The sequence below is a fragment of the Drosophila miranda genome, chromosome 2, assembly GCF_003369915.1.
Source record: "Drosophila miranda strain MSH22 chromosome 2, D.miranda_PacBio2.1, whole genome shotgun sequence".
NCBI classification, from domain to species: domain Eukaryota; kingdom Metazoa; phylum Arthropoda; class Insecta; order Diptera; family Drosophilidae; genus Drosophila; species Drosophila miranda.
Genome location: NC_046675.1, coordinates 20,324,959 through 20,341,717, shown reverse-complemented (window position 1 = coordinate 20,341,717; position 16,759 = coordinate 20,324,959). Strand labels below are relative to the sequence as shown.

General features: G+C 43.4%; 1 protein-coding gene and 1 long non-coding RNA gene across 4 annotated transcripts in view; one reads left to right on the top strand and one right to left on the bottom strand.

Moving 5' to 3' along the window:
• The window catches only part of LOC108155707 (proton-associated sugar transporter A), a 39,428-nt gene extending 22,891 nt beyond the window's left edge, over positions 1-16,537 (bottom strand). Inside the window, exons 1-2 of one of the 3 annotated variants that reach the window (XM_033389280.1) lie at positions 16,396-16,537; positions 15,009-16,332 (exon numbers count right to left, since the gene is read on the bottom strand). In XM_033389280.1, the coding sequence (XP_033245171.1) occupies positions 15,009-15,316 (308 nt within the window). In that variant the 5' untranslated portion in view covers positions 15,317-16,332; positions 16,396-16,537. Of the gene's footprint in view, positions 1-9,266; positions 9,615-13,170; positions 14,190-15,008; positions 16,333-16,395 lie in introns of those variants that run through there. The other 2 variants (XM_017280063.2, XM_017286697.2) reach the window with 2 other exon arrangements.
• On the top strand, positions 12,028-15,981 carry LOC108153906. The gene is made up of 2 exons (XR_004471923.1): positions 12,028-12,974; positions 14,218-15,981. It is a non-coding gene; the product is annotated as an uncharacterized LOC108153906 (long non-coding RNA).
• Positions 16,538-16,759: the final 222 nt, after the last annotated feature.

Here is a 16,759-nt window from a genome sequence, read left to right as displayed (position 1 = left end):
TCCAGAAATCTCAGGAGGTTGGTCGGAAACCCTAATAGGTCAAGTTTATGTGCTAAAAGGGAATGGTTTACAGAGTCGAATGCGTTACTAAATTCGATGTAAATTGCGCCTCTAAGTTTCCTTGATAGCCTTTAATAATGAAAGAGGTAAACTCTAACAAGTTCTTGGTGGTTGATCGCCGCCTTATAAATCCATGCTGAGTTGAAGAGATGCAGAGATGTTGCAGGTGCGGAGTTAGAACCTTCTCAAACATTTTGGGAATAGCAGAAACTTTGATATACCTCTATAATTTTTTGCATCAGACTTGCTACCTTTTTTATGGAGAGGAATTATAAACGATTTCTTCCCGATCGGGGGGAAGCAAGAAGAATCAATGGACGGGGTGAAAAGTTTTAGCAAGGGTCCACACAATGCCTCGGCGCAGTACCTGAGTACACTACCTGGAACCCCGTCTGGACCCGGTGAAAACACCGGCTTAACTAGTCAATAATCATGAAGTAAAGAACATTCATTTAACAAGGTACGAATGACCAGAGTAGCTTTTCTCAGAACAGGTGGTTTGAAAAAATTGTGCAAAAAGATCGGCAATTGCCTGATAATTATTTGCCGACGTATTACAAAATGACAGCGAGGATGGGTGTGCGGACGTTCTACGCTTACTGTTTACAAAGTAGTAAATCTGTTTAGGGTCCGAAGAAAAACGTATCCTGCATCGAGATAGGTAGTTCTTATAGCATTGGGCATTAAGAACTGAACGCTATTATAAAGCGAGATTGAGAAGTAGGAGAACCAACTTCTTGAAATTTTTTATAAAGTCTTGATTTTTTGTTTTTTAGACTGCGTAACTCTTTGGTAAACGAAGGGGGTTTTCCAGATCGGACAAAAAAGCGGGACAGAAGAATAAAAAAATGTCCCAAGAGCATTGCAAAAAATGTTTGTGCCTTTTATGACATCAGTGCACAAGTACAAAGCGGACCAATCAAAATCCCTAGTGAGGTTATTAAGCTTCGCAAACTCGGCTTTACGCATCATTAGATGTGAGGTCAGAGGCCAGCCTTGAGACAAAAACTTGTCGTTTTGGTGGTTGTCGTTCCCCACCATTGGTTTAGGCACCACAGGTCTAGTACCTGTGGTGGCAATATCAATTTAGTTGTGGGATCGGAATATACGGGACAGCTAGCGAGCTTGCAGACACCACGGACACGGACGCTGCAGACTTACTTGGCTGCACGTTCTCCGAGGCGATAAATTCGGCTACCGAATCTGCATCGCCAGCAGCTATCATTGCCCTTGGAGTGGCAAACACGATCAGCTGCTGCACACTTGGAGTTGGAGGAGTCAATTTTTCGGCCGTGAGCGGCTCACTGACGGTTGGCACTTGCAGATCCCGCGGAGTGACCCTTTTACGCCTCAGAGACTCATTCAGCAGTTGCAGACTGCCAAACTGAGACTCCATGGTTAGTAGCCGATCGTACTGCTTTTTAAAGCCAACGGTCAGCTCCTTAAAGCACTTCCACGTCAGCCTCATAAATATTAGAATGTGTGACGGCCCAAATTTTGATAGACCTATTAGTGTGCACAGTGCTGTAGCTTATCTGCATGCGATGGTAGAAATGGGAATAACGAAAAAGCTTTTGACGGGAGAGCGAGCCTTGGGATAGATATAGTCATTCTCTATGATTGTGCGTTTTTAGTTTTCTCGAATCTGCAATATTGTGGATGCAACAGATTTTCGTCCATTGTGGCGGCGGAAGGGGGTGAGGCGAAATTTGTGTGTTGTTGTGTTGGTGGTATGAAAATAAATAACAACTTCCACTCAAATTGCATCACTAGCCTCGATTGATATTCACGGATCAGCTGATCGTGCAGAGGTGCTTACCGCACGGAGTTGCCGGATAGCGTAGAACAGTCGTAGGGCTGCCAGATCGTCCAACCGATTCGAAAGTTGAGCGCCAACCGGAAAACCGCGCGGCCCTCAAATTTCAAATTCGAATAATTTGAAATTATAAACAGGAAGAATGGAGGAGGAAGAAAAGCGGGTCTGTGAGAGGAGAACTAGCCTGCAGCGTTCCCCACCACAGTGGCAGACGCCCCGAGGCATTTGGCCCAGGGAGCAGGCAGTCGAGAAGCCGGCCCAACTAAGTCTTGGAGCCGGATCCCCACTTAAGGCGCCCCTAAGAGTGCTGCCAGCACTGACTGTCTCTGCACCAGCAGAAGTTCCGGTCAATCCCTTTGACTTTAGCAGTGCTTCCACAAACAAGGCGGTACTGTTGAGCACCCGTTCGACTGTGGAGACCACTCGTATCAGGGTTGGCGACCAGAGATTATCGTCGAAACGAGCCATTCGGTATCTGGGCGTGATGATCGACACCAGGCTCAGTTTCCGAGAACACCTAAGCTACGTTCAGGAGAAAGCAGAAAATACGATTCGGGCGCTGTTCCGAATGCTTCGTGGCCCGAAGCAGGAGAGGAGGGTTCTGCTGACCAGCGTAGTCCGCTCAGCCATGACCTACGCAGCAGACATATGGGCGGATGGCATTAAAGTTGCCAGAGGCGATGAGGGGCGTGGTGTGGCGACGCCACTGAAGACGCTGAGCACATAATTTTCCAATGCGTTTCGCACATATCAGGGAGGAGTTGTGGAGAGCCGCCGGCGGGCAGCTCACGCCGAACAACTTGATCGAGGCGATTGTGGAAGACCCCACGGTATGGTCGGCATGGAGCAACTTTGCAGCCTATGAAGGAACTATGAACTATGAACAATGAAGGAACTACGTAGGTGCGAGCGCCGAAGGAACGAGAGTGGTTTGGAGGAACCATGGCCCCTGCGAAGCATTGCTTTGCGGCCGTCCCGCAGAGATCCGCAGAGAACTTTCTGCCGTTCTCCCCAACACAACTCAGCTCCCTATCTAGCACAGCTTATTATTACCAATCATCTATTGTTAAGTCCTAGGCTTATAAAATTGCATTAAATTAAGAAATTAATACAGAATAATAAAAAAAAAAAAAAAAACACACACACACAGGCACATATAGCTGCGACAGCTGCAGGGAAACGAAACCAGATGGGTAACTACAACAACACTGCAGTCTGTACATACCCAGGAGAGTGCCTAAGCATAGGAGTTGCCGCATCTACGAGCTCCAGAGGCCCTCGATGCAGTACGAGAACTATGGCCAGGGGTGAGGGGTGAGGGGTGAGAAATGTCCTCTCTGAGAGTGCCCTCTGCGCTCCCTCTATCTGTACCTTATTTTTGTTGCATTTACAATTGCTGTAACTTAGGGTCGCTCTACCGGCTCCACTCTCCCTGCAAATGTACTTGTCATGCCAGATTTGGATGTCAGCTGCTTAACAGTGTTAGGCAGCAGAGAAACCGGCAACGTTTCACAGGGAAGCTCCGGTAGAGGGCGAAAGCCCCTATCGCCCACAGCAACCCGACCAACAGATGGCACCAGCAGACACTACGGTGCAGGGCAAGGCCTGTACCAAAGTCTTTCTACTCCTAGCGGAACACACGGAACAACAGGGGTCGAAGGTCATGGAGCAGGCCAACAGCCACCCTTACCGCCCAGGCGGCGCACCCCAAAACGGGGCCCGCACCAGAAAGAAGGAAAACAAACCACTTCTCTTCTTGACCACCGATGGACGCCCCAAAAGGCCGACAATCCAACCAAACCCAAGCAGCGTCTGACCCACAGTGATCGGCAGTTAAATAACCTGGCAGAAAGTATAAAATGCAAACAACCTGGCAGTAGTTATAAAATGCGTATGAAAAGGAAAGAAATGTATTCTAAAAACATAACTACTCCAGGTGGAAACCAACACGGTGGAAATCTGGAGGATTCTGGAGGCCCCAAGAAGCATTTCCCCCAACCTTGCTACGCCGGTGGCACACTTGGCCGGCGAAGCAAGTATGACTACAAGCATCGAAGCAATGGCTTTCCAAAAAGCCTCGAAAGTGGCACGGCGTTGTCAGTGGGCAGTTACAAGACGGCAACAGAGATGCCGATACCCCAAAGAGGCAGCGTGACCCCCATACCCCATCGAGTAGCGGATGGAAAACGCCGCCCAAGAGAAGCAAGACCAGCGTGCAGGACATAGACGAGATTGGCGCAATTCTGGACGATCTCTTGTACCAGATGAACGAGAAGGGACAGAGGATCATTAACTTGGCCATCAAAAAGATGATGGCGCGCATGAAGGAGCTGCAACTGGAGGTAAGGTCCCAGCTGAAGGCGCCAGCGAAAGGAAAGGTAGCGATGGGTAAATGTCAATGCAACTGCCACACCGCAGAACCCACCGCCAGGCTAGCCAACCCCCACCCAGACGCTGCGAAGACCACATTGACAAAGGAGACGCAGACGATGCCAGGAGTCCGCAGGAAGGGGACAACACCCAGTGTTAAGCTATTAAGCGTTTTTTATAACTGTTGCAATTTTTGAAGTTTATGAAAGTCGAGAGGTTGTATATAATTCACAATTTATTTGCATATGTAGACCAACTTATCGCGTATGTACATATGGGGATGATTGGTCGAACGATTGATGCGAGGATGTTAATCTAATAGCTGCGACGATTAGCTCAAGACTGACAATGCAAGGGCTGACGGGCCAAATTGCCGGGCCCTACGCAGCAAGCTTAGACGCGAGCGAGAGAGTAGGATAGCCCGAGAGCGTTAGAGCTGCTCGGGGCCGCTGTTAAGCCGAGTGCGAGAGATTGCGATATAAAGAGACGAAAGAATATGCGGTAGCAAATGATCTTTACAGTGGGGGCAAAGGAAATGACAACAACAAAATGCATTTCCTTTGGGCCGCACCACTGGCAATAATTTACAATATTTAAGCTGCTTTACCCGGTACCCAGTATGAAGGAGGAAAACGCACGCCGTAAGCCTCGGACAGCGCAAAACAACTGCGCCAGCCGGCAAGATGCGACAAAGAAGCCGACGACCAGCACGCAAAACACTGACCCCGCGCAGAAGTGGAACGAGGTCAGAGGGTGACGGGCGAAGCGCAAGCCGACAGCCCGGCCGTACGCGGTACTGGTGAAGTGCACCGAGGGAAAGTCCTATGCTGACATCCTGAAGGTGGTGAAGGCAGCGCAAAACTCCAGGCCCTGAAAAGCAAGGTCCAGGCCATAAGGAAGACTGCCTAGGGAGAGCTGCTCCTCAGGATGCAACAACCATCTGACCCTGCCACCCAGGAACTGCAGAAGGCAATACAGGCAGCGATAGGAGAGATGGCAGCCGTAAAGGCCATTCAGTAGACAGTCGCGGTCGAAGTGCTCGACATAGATGAGCTCACGACAGGCGATGAGGTATTGGAAGAAATTACAGCAAGAAACAAAGCCGAGGATGCGGAAAGCGTATGGTGCCACGCAGGTGGCTACACTAAAGCTCCAGCCCGCCCTTGCACAGAAGCTCTTGGAGCTTGGCAAGGTGCGAATCGGCTGTGTGGTGTGCCGCATGCGACGACGGATCGCGCCAGCACGCTGCTTCAAGTGTATGGCCTATGGCCACACGGCAGCGAGGTGCAGAAGCCAACGTACATTGCCGAAGGATACCTGCTTCAGGTGTGGTAGAGAGGGGCATGTGCAAAACAAATGCACAAACCCCCCCAAAGTACCTACGGTGCGTGGGCAACAACGGAGACGCTCGCTCAACAGCCCACTCGGTCCTCAGCCGCAGCTGTCCCTAGTATAAGAAAGCCCTTTCCCAGCTGCTAGATGGTTAAGCTACTCCGAGCTGACGCAACGAATTGGCCTCTCCACCCTCCAGTTCGGATTCAGGAAGCAGAGGAGCACCATCGACGCAATCCAGATGGTCACTAGCTTGGCCAGAGAAGCCATTGCTGGAACGCGATGGGCAGGAGGCTCGAAGGAATACTGCCTAGTGTGCACGCTAGACGTGCGGAACGCCTTCAACTAGGCCAGCTGGAAGAGCATCCTCGATGCACTAGCGATGAGAGGCACACTCCAATACCTGATCCGGACGCTCCGAAGCTATTTCACGGTCCGCGTATTGCTGTATGACATGGAAGATGGAGCGAAGCAGCACATAATCACCGGTGGCGTCCCACAGGGTTCGGTCCTAGTGTCGATCCTGTGGGACGCGATGTACGACATCATGCGTCTGGAACTACCAGAAGGCTGCGCGCTGGTGGGCTTTGCGGACGACATCGCACTAATGAAGGTAGCAAAAGCATATCAGAGGAGCAGCGCAGAGATGAGACGCTGAGACACAGCCGTGGAAAGCATAACATCATTGCTCACAGCGAACGGACTGTCTCTGGCGGAGAAGAAAACGGAGGCAGTGGTCATAAGCAGCAGGAAGGTGGTCGAACAGGCGTGCGTGATGGTTGGCAGCACTGCCATCAGGACCAGGCCCGCCCTAAAATACTTAAGGGTAGTACTCGACCATCGACTAACATTCAAGACGCACCTGGAGTACGCAAGCGCGAAGGCAGCCACAGCAACAGCGGCCATCAGTAGGATGATGGCCAACACTGGAGGGCCAAGACAACGCAGCAGACAGCTCATCGCCGGAATGGTCACCTCCATAATCCTATATGGATCGGTTGTGTGGGCACCAGCAATGAGGGTGCCGTCATACAGCAGGGACAGCAGGGGCACATACAGACGCTGTGCCCTCAGGGTTGCATGCTGCTTCCGGACGGTGTCAGAGGGCGCCGCACAAGTGGTGGCAGGCATGGTCCCGCTGGACCTCCAGGTGGACGAGCGGCAGAGCGGCATGATAGTCGGTAGCGAACGCCGTGAGGGCACCATAGCACGCTAGCAACGGCGATGGGACCAAGCCGAGAACGGAAGACGGACGAGACGGCTAATCCCCCAGCTGAGACCATGGATGCAGCGAAAGAGAGGCCAGATTGACCACTAACTCGGCCAACTGCTAACGGGGCATGGCTGCTTCAAGCAATATTTATACCGCTTCAAGCATGCCGATGACCCGTACTGCATCTACTGCTGGCTCAGTGAAATCGGCGGAAGATTTAAAGAATTCCCCAGAGACCCCATCCCAAGAATGCCTACCACACATCGTCCGCACCCTCGAGAACGAAAAAGAGATCGAAACCTCTCTGGCGAAACCGGGATCTTTCTCGTCAAAGAAAAAATCTCCATGAATTCTTTAAGATAGCCAAAGAAGCGAAAGGAGGTTATCAACGAGAATAATAAAACCCTACTTAGTAGTTACAAGAAGGAAATACATGAGGCGCAACGAACCTCGTGTAGAAACTTCTGCCCCAACACCAAGAAAGTTGTCTCCGAGAAGCGACTAACAAGCACCCTGTCGCTCCTCTTGTGGAATCTGGTGGTCGACGAGCTCATCAAAAGATTTGAAAAGAAAGCCCAAAAATAACAGCTTATGCAGAAGACATAAACATTCTTATTACGGTTGTAGCTCCATAGTACCACTTACACTCAGGAAGATAAGTGAGTGGGCGGACGAAGTAAGACTCAGTATCAACGAAGACAAGACGGACCTCATTATTCTTACCAAGAGGTACAAGGTACAAACATGTTCGTTGACTGACTTGCCTGTCTTCCTTAGAAGGCGAACAAAGCGATTTAAAGAAGCAGGCAGGAACCTCGGAAACTATGTGCAAAGAACTCAATGAAAAAATCAGTCCCTTCTTACTGCACCTAGTGGAATTCAGGTCACTAACTGTATGAGGGTTCGGGCTAACCTAATACAACCTAATGTTACCCTTTTTTCTGGACGTGACATAGAATTAGTTTTTACCAATTTTATCAGTTAGATTTTTAACCAATTCAGTCAAATTTACCAGAGAGACATAAATAGGTGGCAACTTATCTTTCTTGGCCTTAGGTGTTTCACTAAGAATCGCAAATCTATTGTTTGTTAGAGCCTTATTTAGCACAGTGTTTTCAGATGTTTTGGTTTTTTGAGTGTGCAATTTCTCTTTATTGCTTGTGGATTTTCTTTTCTTTTTATTTGCACATAGCGATCGAGTCCAGTCTGTACTAGCATTCCATTTGCGTTTTGAGACTTTTCGCCTGGGAGAAGGGGAGCTTGGCGCAATGAGTAGACAACACCATTCGCTGAGAAACTTCCTTTGTTGTTGTAGCTGTTAGCGAGTGCATATTAGTGGTAAGACAGTAGGGTCGGGGGACGGACACTGGACATCCACGACTCACTTTGAAATGTGCTGCTTGAGAATGACATCGCAGGGGAGGGAGAGTGTACTCTCTTATATTACAGCTCAAAATCTTTTTAAGTTATTTTATATTATACCAAAGCTTTGTAAAAAATGTTAAGAAAATTACAAAACACTTTTAAAATAATTAAATAATTTTTAAAACATGGTGAGACTGATAAATTTCGAATAACATTTTTGGAATTGGCAGAAACAAAAATTATTTTTTCCCACTTTCAGATATAGAAAATGCTTAAAGGATTCCTGTTACGTCAGCATCAGCAAAGCGTTCACTTAGCAAACTAAAGTTAATTAAGAACCACTTAAATAGACTCTTAACAGACTCAGTTTGTTGTCGAACGAGTACGAGATATATATGATTTCATTTTTGTACCATTTAATCATTATAAATTATTCATTTTGAAATTGGATTTTTCATTTTTCTTTTGTTTTACGTTTGGGGGACTTACACAAGGGTGTAAACTTTTCTCGACTCGGCTCTGACTGTAGACTTCAGTTATTCACACCAAAATGAAATACATTTATAGATATATATGCTTTATTCTAGTATACAGTGCCGCTCAACTGAATAGGTTAAACAATTCAACAATTCATTGTTAATATGGCTAGAAAGTTTTTGGTTTCCTGGATACGTTTGTATTTATTAATTTTTTCAAAAACATTACAAAAAATGCCTATTTATTCTAGCTCAACTGAATAGGTTCAGGAATTTACAAATTCAAAAAGCACATCTTTGGGTGTTTTTAACGTACAAAAATAGCCACGAAGTATAAGTTAGTATATGGTAGTCCCACCTTGGTTTGATATTACTTCATATATTCGATCTGTTAAGGACTTATAAATCGGTAAGTTGGTTAAAAAGATAAAGCGTTTTGACTTTCGAAAATTGTTAGACCTATTCAGTTGAGCGGCACTGTATATGTACAATTCTCTTGTCTCTGTGTTTGTGGTTCGTATTTATTCCTCAAAACATATACATATGTAATAATAATCATTTATACAAATGAAGGGTTAACACAAAAGGTATAATAGACATACAAAACTTTAATTGTGTACTTTAATTTAATTACCTGAATATGTGTGAGTAATCCTTATTAGCACTTGTGTTTCCTTTGAGCTGACCCAAAGCAGTTTGTTTAGCCCTTTGTACTATGTTAGTCGAATCTTCATCATCAAAGTCATGGTATAATTCTTTAATATTGTCCCTTAATTGATGAAAGCGTCCTGTGATGCCTTGATACTGGTGCAATTTTTCCATGTTGTTGAGAAGTTTATTTTACTTCAATAATTTGACTTCTGGCCCACAATCTTTTATGGTTTCACAAATTTGTTAACAAAAATAAAACACGCCAATGAAGCCAACACAGTTTCCAGCTCAACTGAAAGTGCACTTGGTTGCAAACAATTTAAAGGCACTGAGGCATTTTCGTATGCGAATATGACCTTTCCAACGCATTTTAGCGAGCATGCGTTAACGTTGTGAAATTTCTAGCTGTTCCAGTATACTTACTAACCGTATATACATAAAAAAGAATAATACATATACGTATATACAAACATATTTATATATGAGAAAAAACTACAACAGAAACAACAGTCTTGGAAAAAAGCGTTCCAAACTTTTAGTACGCCTGTGTTTGTATCGTCAAAGAAAGCAGAAAAGAAAGGTTTGTTTAGAGGGTCGATGCTTTAGATACCCTTCTTTTGTTCACTCCCTTAGGTAAGGTATTACCATTTGACCAGAGGATTCAATCCTACATACGGAAAAAACTCGACTCCATAAACTACCATAAATATATATGTACTCGTATGTATATGTATGCTGTCGACATGGGTCTCTGCATGATGTAACAGATACATATTAGGCCGCAGGCAGACTGCAGCAGAAAACTTTTCTAAAAACTCAAAAATAACAAAACAAACCCCTCCACCGGTTCATATATGCGCTTTTCTAGTGAAGCTGTGCCTCAGCAACTTGTTTGATCCACACGATTCCGACAAAGGGTTTGAAAATTCACAAAACAAAAATATAGGTATGGAAAATTTAGTTTATTTATTTTAATATTCCTAGTGATACAACATTGAAATTTATTCTTAACTTATTATTACAAAATTGAGTACTTCTTAAATCTTACTTTAAATATATTGGCTAGAAGTTGTTTGGAACAATACACAAATCATAAGAAAATAAAGTCTCTCTGTTAAAGTAGAAACTACTCTCTGTCTCAGTTCTCAATCCGGAGTAAGAATTGTAAAAACGTTACAATATATTAGAATTGTGCTTCAAAATGAAGTAGAGGTGTAGTGAAGTGACTCCCTAATTTTATAATCAAAATCTTTAAGTTTTCCCTAACATATTATCCAATTCTGAAGCCGACCAATGATGACCAAGTGGGAGTTGCCTTTATAGGCTATTCACAATGACGACCATCCATCATCCATTTCGGGGAAGGTCCGTAAGGTTTTGCCGTTCCGAAAATTTCCCAGTTAGTCCACCATCCATTTTGGATGTTCCTAAACCACACGTTTCTTTGCGATAGTTACCCGATGGTTTTCAAAAACTCTGAATAATTGTCATTCACAACGAAAAAATGGTATTCACTGCGAAAACGTAAACAATGATTGTGACAAAATTAACAAAAAACAACAACAATCATGCCCAATGGCTCGGATGCATTCAAGGCTGTCGATGAGATTGAATGCGGCATGGCCGAGTCTGCCAGGCTGAAGTTGCAAGTGTGTGGCGAATAAATGGCAGATGACTGACAACATAGAACAAATATTTCTATGCTCTTTAAATGCTTTATGTTATGCATAATTTATTCTTTAATAATGAGTTTTTTCGGACATTATCGAGTTGGATCTGGACGGATCATGTATGTAGCTCCAGCACCTTTTCTGGCAACAAGGGCCCCCGCCAAAGCGAACCAAAAAAGACGACACTTCTTGGATGGCTTCTTCCTACCAGAAAGGAAAATCCCCCGAAACGGCACTTCATGAAGTAATCTCAAGTGTAGAAAAATCTCTGCATCTCAAAGAATACTCTCTAATAGCTTCTGTCGATATCGAGGGAGCCTTTAACAACGTTGTACCGGGCGCCATTACAGAAGCCCTGACTGACCTAAAGTGGGGCATGAACCCAAGCATAGTCCTATGGATATATCTGGCAATAGTCAGACCTATAATACTCTAGGGATAGGGACCTATAATACAGCGAACGGCCGCCCTCTGCATCAGTGGAGCTCTTCGAACTACACCAAATGATGCGCTAAACTCCATGTTATGCCTCCAGAGCCTTGACCTTGCAGGAAAGGAGCGGGCAGAAATGGCAGCAATACGTCTGAGGGACTGTGAACAATGGCTACCTCAACACATAGGTCACTCATCCGTACTAAATAAAAACAACATGGTCAAAGCAAGAACGGACTATCAAGTTCCAAGGGAGCACACAGAGGCTCCATTCAGCACAATCATCCCTCATAGAGACGAATGGCTTGAGGGACAAAAGCATCTTCACGGATGGCTCAAAGCTGGACGGCAGGGTTGGAGGAGGAATCTACTCTGAACAGCTCAACATAAGGCAATCTTTCAGGCTTCCGGAGCGTCTTCCAAGCGGAAGTTACAGCAATCAGGGAGGCTCTGTACTGCCTTCACACGGTTACCACCACGCCAACCAATCTAAACATCTACAGCGATAGCCAAGCTGCGATCAGATCACTTAACGCGATCTCCTCGAACTCGGCTACTGTGGCGAAGTGCCGCAGATCTCTTCACGAGATGGCTCAGCAATTTGCTATCAGCCTTATATGGGTCCCGGGCCACCGGGACATCGACGGCAACTGCATAGCGGACGAGCTGGCCAGATCTGGTACTACGACCCCCCTTCTCCAAGATAACGAGGATACTTGTATGCCTATGGCCACCTGCAAGCTCATCATAAAAGACTAACAGACAACAAGTGGCAAATAGGGCCACGTTGTCGCACAGCTCAGCAAACATGGCCGACCATAGATAAGAAGCGCACCGCAGAGCTCTGCAAACTAGGCAGGGAAAGGTGCACTGGCTAGTAGGCACCCACGCAAGTAGGCTGGGTGCCCCATACAATGATTTCTGCCGCAGCTACAGAGACGAGGACGAGGAGGAGACAGTGGAACACCTGTTATGTTCCTGTCCGGCTCTCAGCAGAAGGAGGCTGCATCACTTGGGCTCCGCCTTTCTGAACGACATCTCGGAGATGTCCACGCTATGTCCCAAAAAGATCGCAAACTTTATAAGAGCATCTGGATGGATGTCAACTGTTGACATGAAATCTCACTGCAGGGAGGGAATGATCCCAAGCGGTATCACAACAGGCCAGTTACCCGGGTCAAACCCGAAGCCCATGGGACCCAATATTCAGTGTTCGATGTGCGACATGTTCGTTTTATGAACTAGCACATCTATATACTGTATGGTTTATGATAAAAGACTGTAGTGTATTATATCTGAAAAAACAAACACACTTCACCGGTGCAAGTGCTTACATTGCAGACCGAGCTGAGCTGACAGCTGAAAAAGCTTGCTGATATCAGCTTAGCTTAGTTTGATCGATCAAGCATGTTTGTTTTTTCAGCAAGCTGATTGCTGATTTCAGTACTGAACGAAAATGGACTGTGAAATGTTATTGAGTGAAATTGCGGTGAACCCGGTCTTATGGAACAAGCGTGATAAAAATTATTCGAATCGTTTGATTTTCGAAAAAACCTGGCAGGCGATCGCAAATAAATTGGGAAAACCAGGTAAGTTTTATTATTGATCTTTTTTATGTGCATTTATCTGCATGTACATACATATGTATGTATATGCATATGTACATACATATGTATGTATATATATACATATGTATGTATATGTATGTACATATGCATGCAAACGTCTAATTGAGGAGAGAAAAAGATGAGCAAGAAGAAAAGAAGAATAGACAGTGGGGCAAAATGTATTTGAGTTCTTTTTATTTACGTATGATATTATATATGATATATGTGATACATTTTTGTAAAGTAAAGTTTACAATAATAGTGTGAAATAGAAGTGTGATTAATAATAATAATAAAAATTATACAAAATAATAATAATAACATGAGATTTATGTTTTATTTAGGAAAAATGACAATAATGATTCCCTAATGGGTTTAGCTTCATTTTTTGACCTATTATTGTTTTTGGAAAGGTCTTTGTTTGAGTTGTAAGTTGAAGTCTCGCCCTCAAAAGTATAAAAATAATCGTAAATGTTTTCAACATCAATTATTATATTGTGTAGAAGGCACATTGCTTTTATTAAAATAATGGCCTTTTTTGGAGTGACATCTATTTCTCTTTTCATCAAGCGCCACTTTTCTGTTAAAATGCCAAATGCGCATTCGACACAACGCCGGGCAGAGGAAAGTCTTTCATTAAAAACAAATCGTGGTTCAGTTAATGAACGTCTTGGGTAGGGCCTCATTAGATATTTAGTTAACGGATATGCTTCATCTCCAATAAAAACAAAGGGAGCTTTTATATCTGAATTTGGCAATACTTCTTCCGAAGGAATGTCCAATTCATTTCGAATGATGGCCTGCTGTAATCTTGATGCAGCAAATATTCCTCCATCACTTTGGCTACCTTTAAACCCCAACTCAATAAATATAAATTTACAGTTAGAATCGGCAACGCCTTGAAGAACAATTGAGAAAAATTTTTTATAATTAAAATAATCCGAGCCAGAATTTTTTGGGCATTTTATTCGGCAATGTTTGCCATCAATAGCCCCAATGCAATTGGGAAATCTTGACTTTTCGTAAAAGTCATGCGCGATTTTTTTGTACTCTGTACAGTCTGGTGGGATCATGTGAGTCGAATTTAATTCTTCCCAAACCGCTGAGCATGTTTCTGGAATTATTTTCCGCAAAGTGCTTTCCGCTATTCGAAAGCTGAATGCAAGTGCTCTCATCGAAATACCAGTCGACAAATATCTGAAACATTTCATATTTTTATTTTCAGCGGAGCAGTGCAAAAAAAAGTTTAAGTATTTAAAAGACGAATACCGCAAGGCCCAGCGAAATGTGCCAAGACTCGCATCAGGAGCAGCAGCAGCAGAGCCTCACGTTTCCAAATTTAAATATTTTAATTTAATGCACTTTTTGAGGGATGATTTCGGTGGAGAAACCGACGGAAATATAGGAGGCACATACATCGAACTAATGGACGACACATCAATGCCATATAGTGCTGAACTGTACGACACTGAAATTGCCTTGACAAAAGATGACATCGAAAAGCCAGGACCGTCCAAACGACATAACAAACGACAAAAAGACATGGACAACGAACTAATAGAAATCGAACATAAACATAAACATAAAACATTAAAACTCTTGGAAATGGACATTGAAATAAATACAAATAACAAAGACTCAGACGATTTATTATTTTTCAAAAGTGTAATACCTTTGCTGCCGAGCTCCCTGTCAGCAAGCCAAAAACTACGGATGAGGACAGACATTCAAAATGTCGTCCTCAAATATTTGGAGGAAGATTAATTTTATTTATTTTCATAATTTATATATTTTGTTAGTCATTTCTTTCTTTCTTTATTTATTATTATTTTTTATTATTTATTTTTGTTATTATTTTTATGTTACACACCTTACACACTTTTCATACATTATACCTTCATACATAGTCTAATTACACATACATACATCTAATTGCATACATACACATATACATATATATATACATACACATAACGAAAAATAAACAATAAAAATAAAAAAGCTTCCTTTACGAACCGCAATGTAACAAAAAGTCTTTCTTTGGGTCCAATTGGTTCTCGAAGGAATGTCTGCTGCTTTTGAATTCGCGATTCAATTTTATTTAAAATATAGTCAAAGGTCTCCACCTGCATTCTTGCGTATTCGGCAAATTTTATTGGGAACGTTCGAAGCTGCTCATACATACGGTGAAATTCCCCAAGTACCGGGCGATTCCGAAAAATTTCGTGCACCCAAATCTCTCTGCGTATTTTCCTTTCATTGAATAGTTTTTTCATTTGCACATTTTCGCACAGCAACAATTTACGCACGCGCGACGACAACATTTTGGTAACGTTTAAAGAGAGAGAGTCTATGGCTTTCAGCTTTCAGCAATCAGATCAGCCGACAATGTACGCACCTGCAAGCTGATTCTGCCTGAGAAAAGCTCTCAGATCAGCTGAGCTTTCAGCTTTGATTTCAGCTCCGCTTTCAGCTATAGTGTGCGCGAGCCCTAAAAGCTGATTCTGCTTGAAAAAGGCTCTCAGATCAGCTCAGCTTCCAGCTACAGTGTGCGCGAGCCCTTAAGCTTGAGAGTGCGGAAGAAAGTTATTTTAAAGTAATATCTGATTCTATTTTCTGAGCAGATTGAATATTTGTTAGTGAACATAAATTGCCCATACCAAAGCGACAGACTCCAATTTGGGGCTCGCTCTCAGCCGAACATCAACACCAAGCTATCTATGTATCTCCACTGAAAAACACTCCACTAAACCCACTTACCCATTACTCAAATCCCCCACCATAAATAATATTTACACCATAAACGAATTTATTAAGCAAGCTAAACTGTATAAATATCAACAAAATTAAGTACCCATAGACAAAATCAAATAAATAAACATCGTTCGAGTCGAAGGCCAAAGCATGCAGTGCCCGGTAAAATAGATATTAGGATTAACATTGAATGTTAAGAGTAATCTGTTCAAATACAACATAAAATAAATAAAACTAAAAACAAAAAATGTTTAATTAATTGGAGGACATGGTAGTGCATTCAAAAGCCTTTAATTCTTTGATGAACTGAACTAGAGACTGGGAGTGCACTCCACATTCAAGAAGGCTCACACATTGGGTCATAGTGTCTGGACATATCCCAACATTTAACAATGTAGACAATCCATCAACAATTGTACGTATTCTATTTGACTTAACCGTTTGTAAATTTTTAACTGTAATATTATTTGATAAATCAGTAGATGGTAAGACAGACATCTTTTAAACCGTGTTTTTTTCTGACAATTAAAATTCCATCTGAATTTTCCAGAAATATTTTAAGGTACTCCAAGCTGCGTCTAAATATCTAAATATTCCATTGTCTCATTACATTATTCAGCACAAAATATACTTACTACAATATACTTACTTAAAATTGTTTTTTGATCGCTGCGAACTTTGCGTGTCTAAATCCGTTTGGAATTTTCATTGTATTTAATTTTTGTGTTTGTAGTGAAAAAATCAAAATAAAAAACAATAGGGATGGTAACCATCGATTGTTTCGGTTTACCATTGATAGTATCGAGTGGGAAAATTTATTGTGGACATTGACACTGGGCACTGGGCCGGTAAGTACCCACCCGAAAACACAGATGTTGGTCAGTGAGTAGCTTAACAGAATGGACGGAAGGATATCCGCTCCAATCAGGACATCTATTTGTGAACTCTCATAGAAGGTCGGATCCGCCCATGCGAGGTTCGACAGGTCTCGCAACGAATTTTGCGGATTCGGA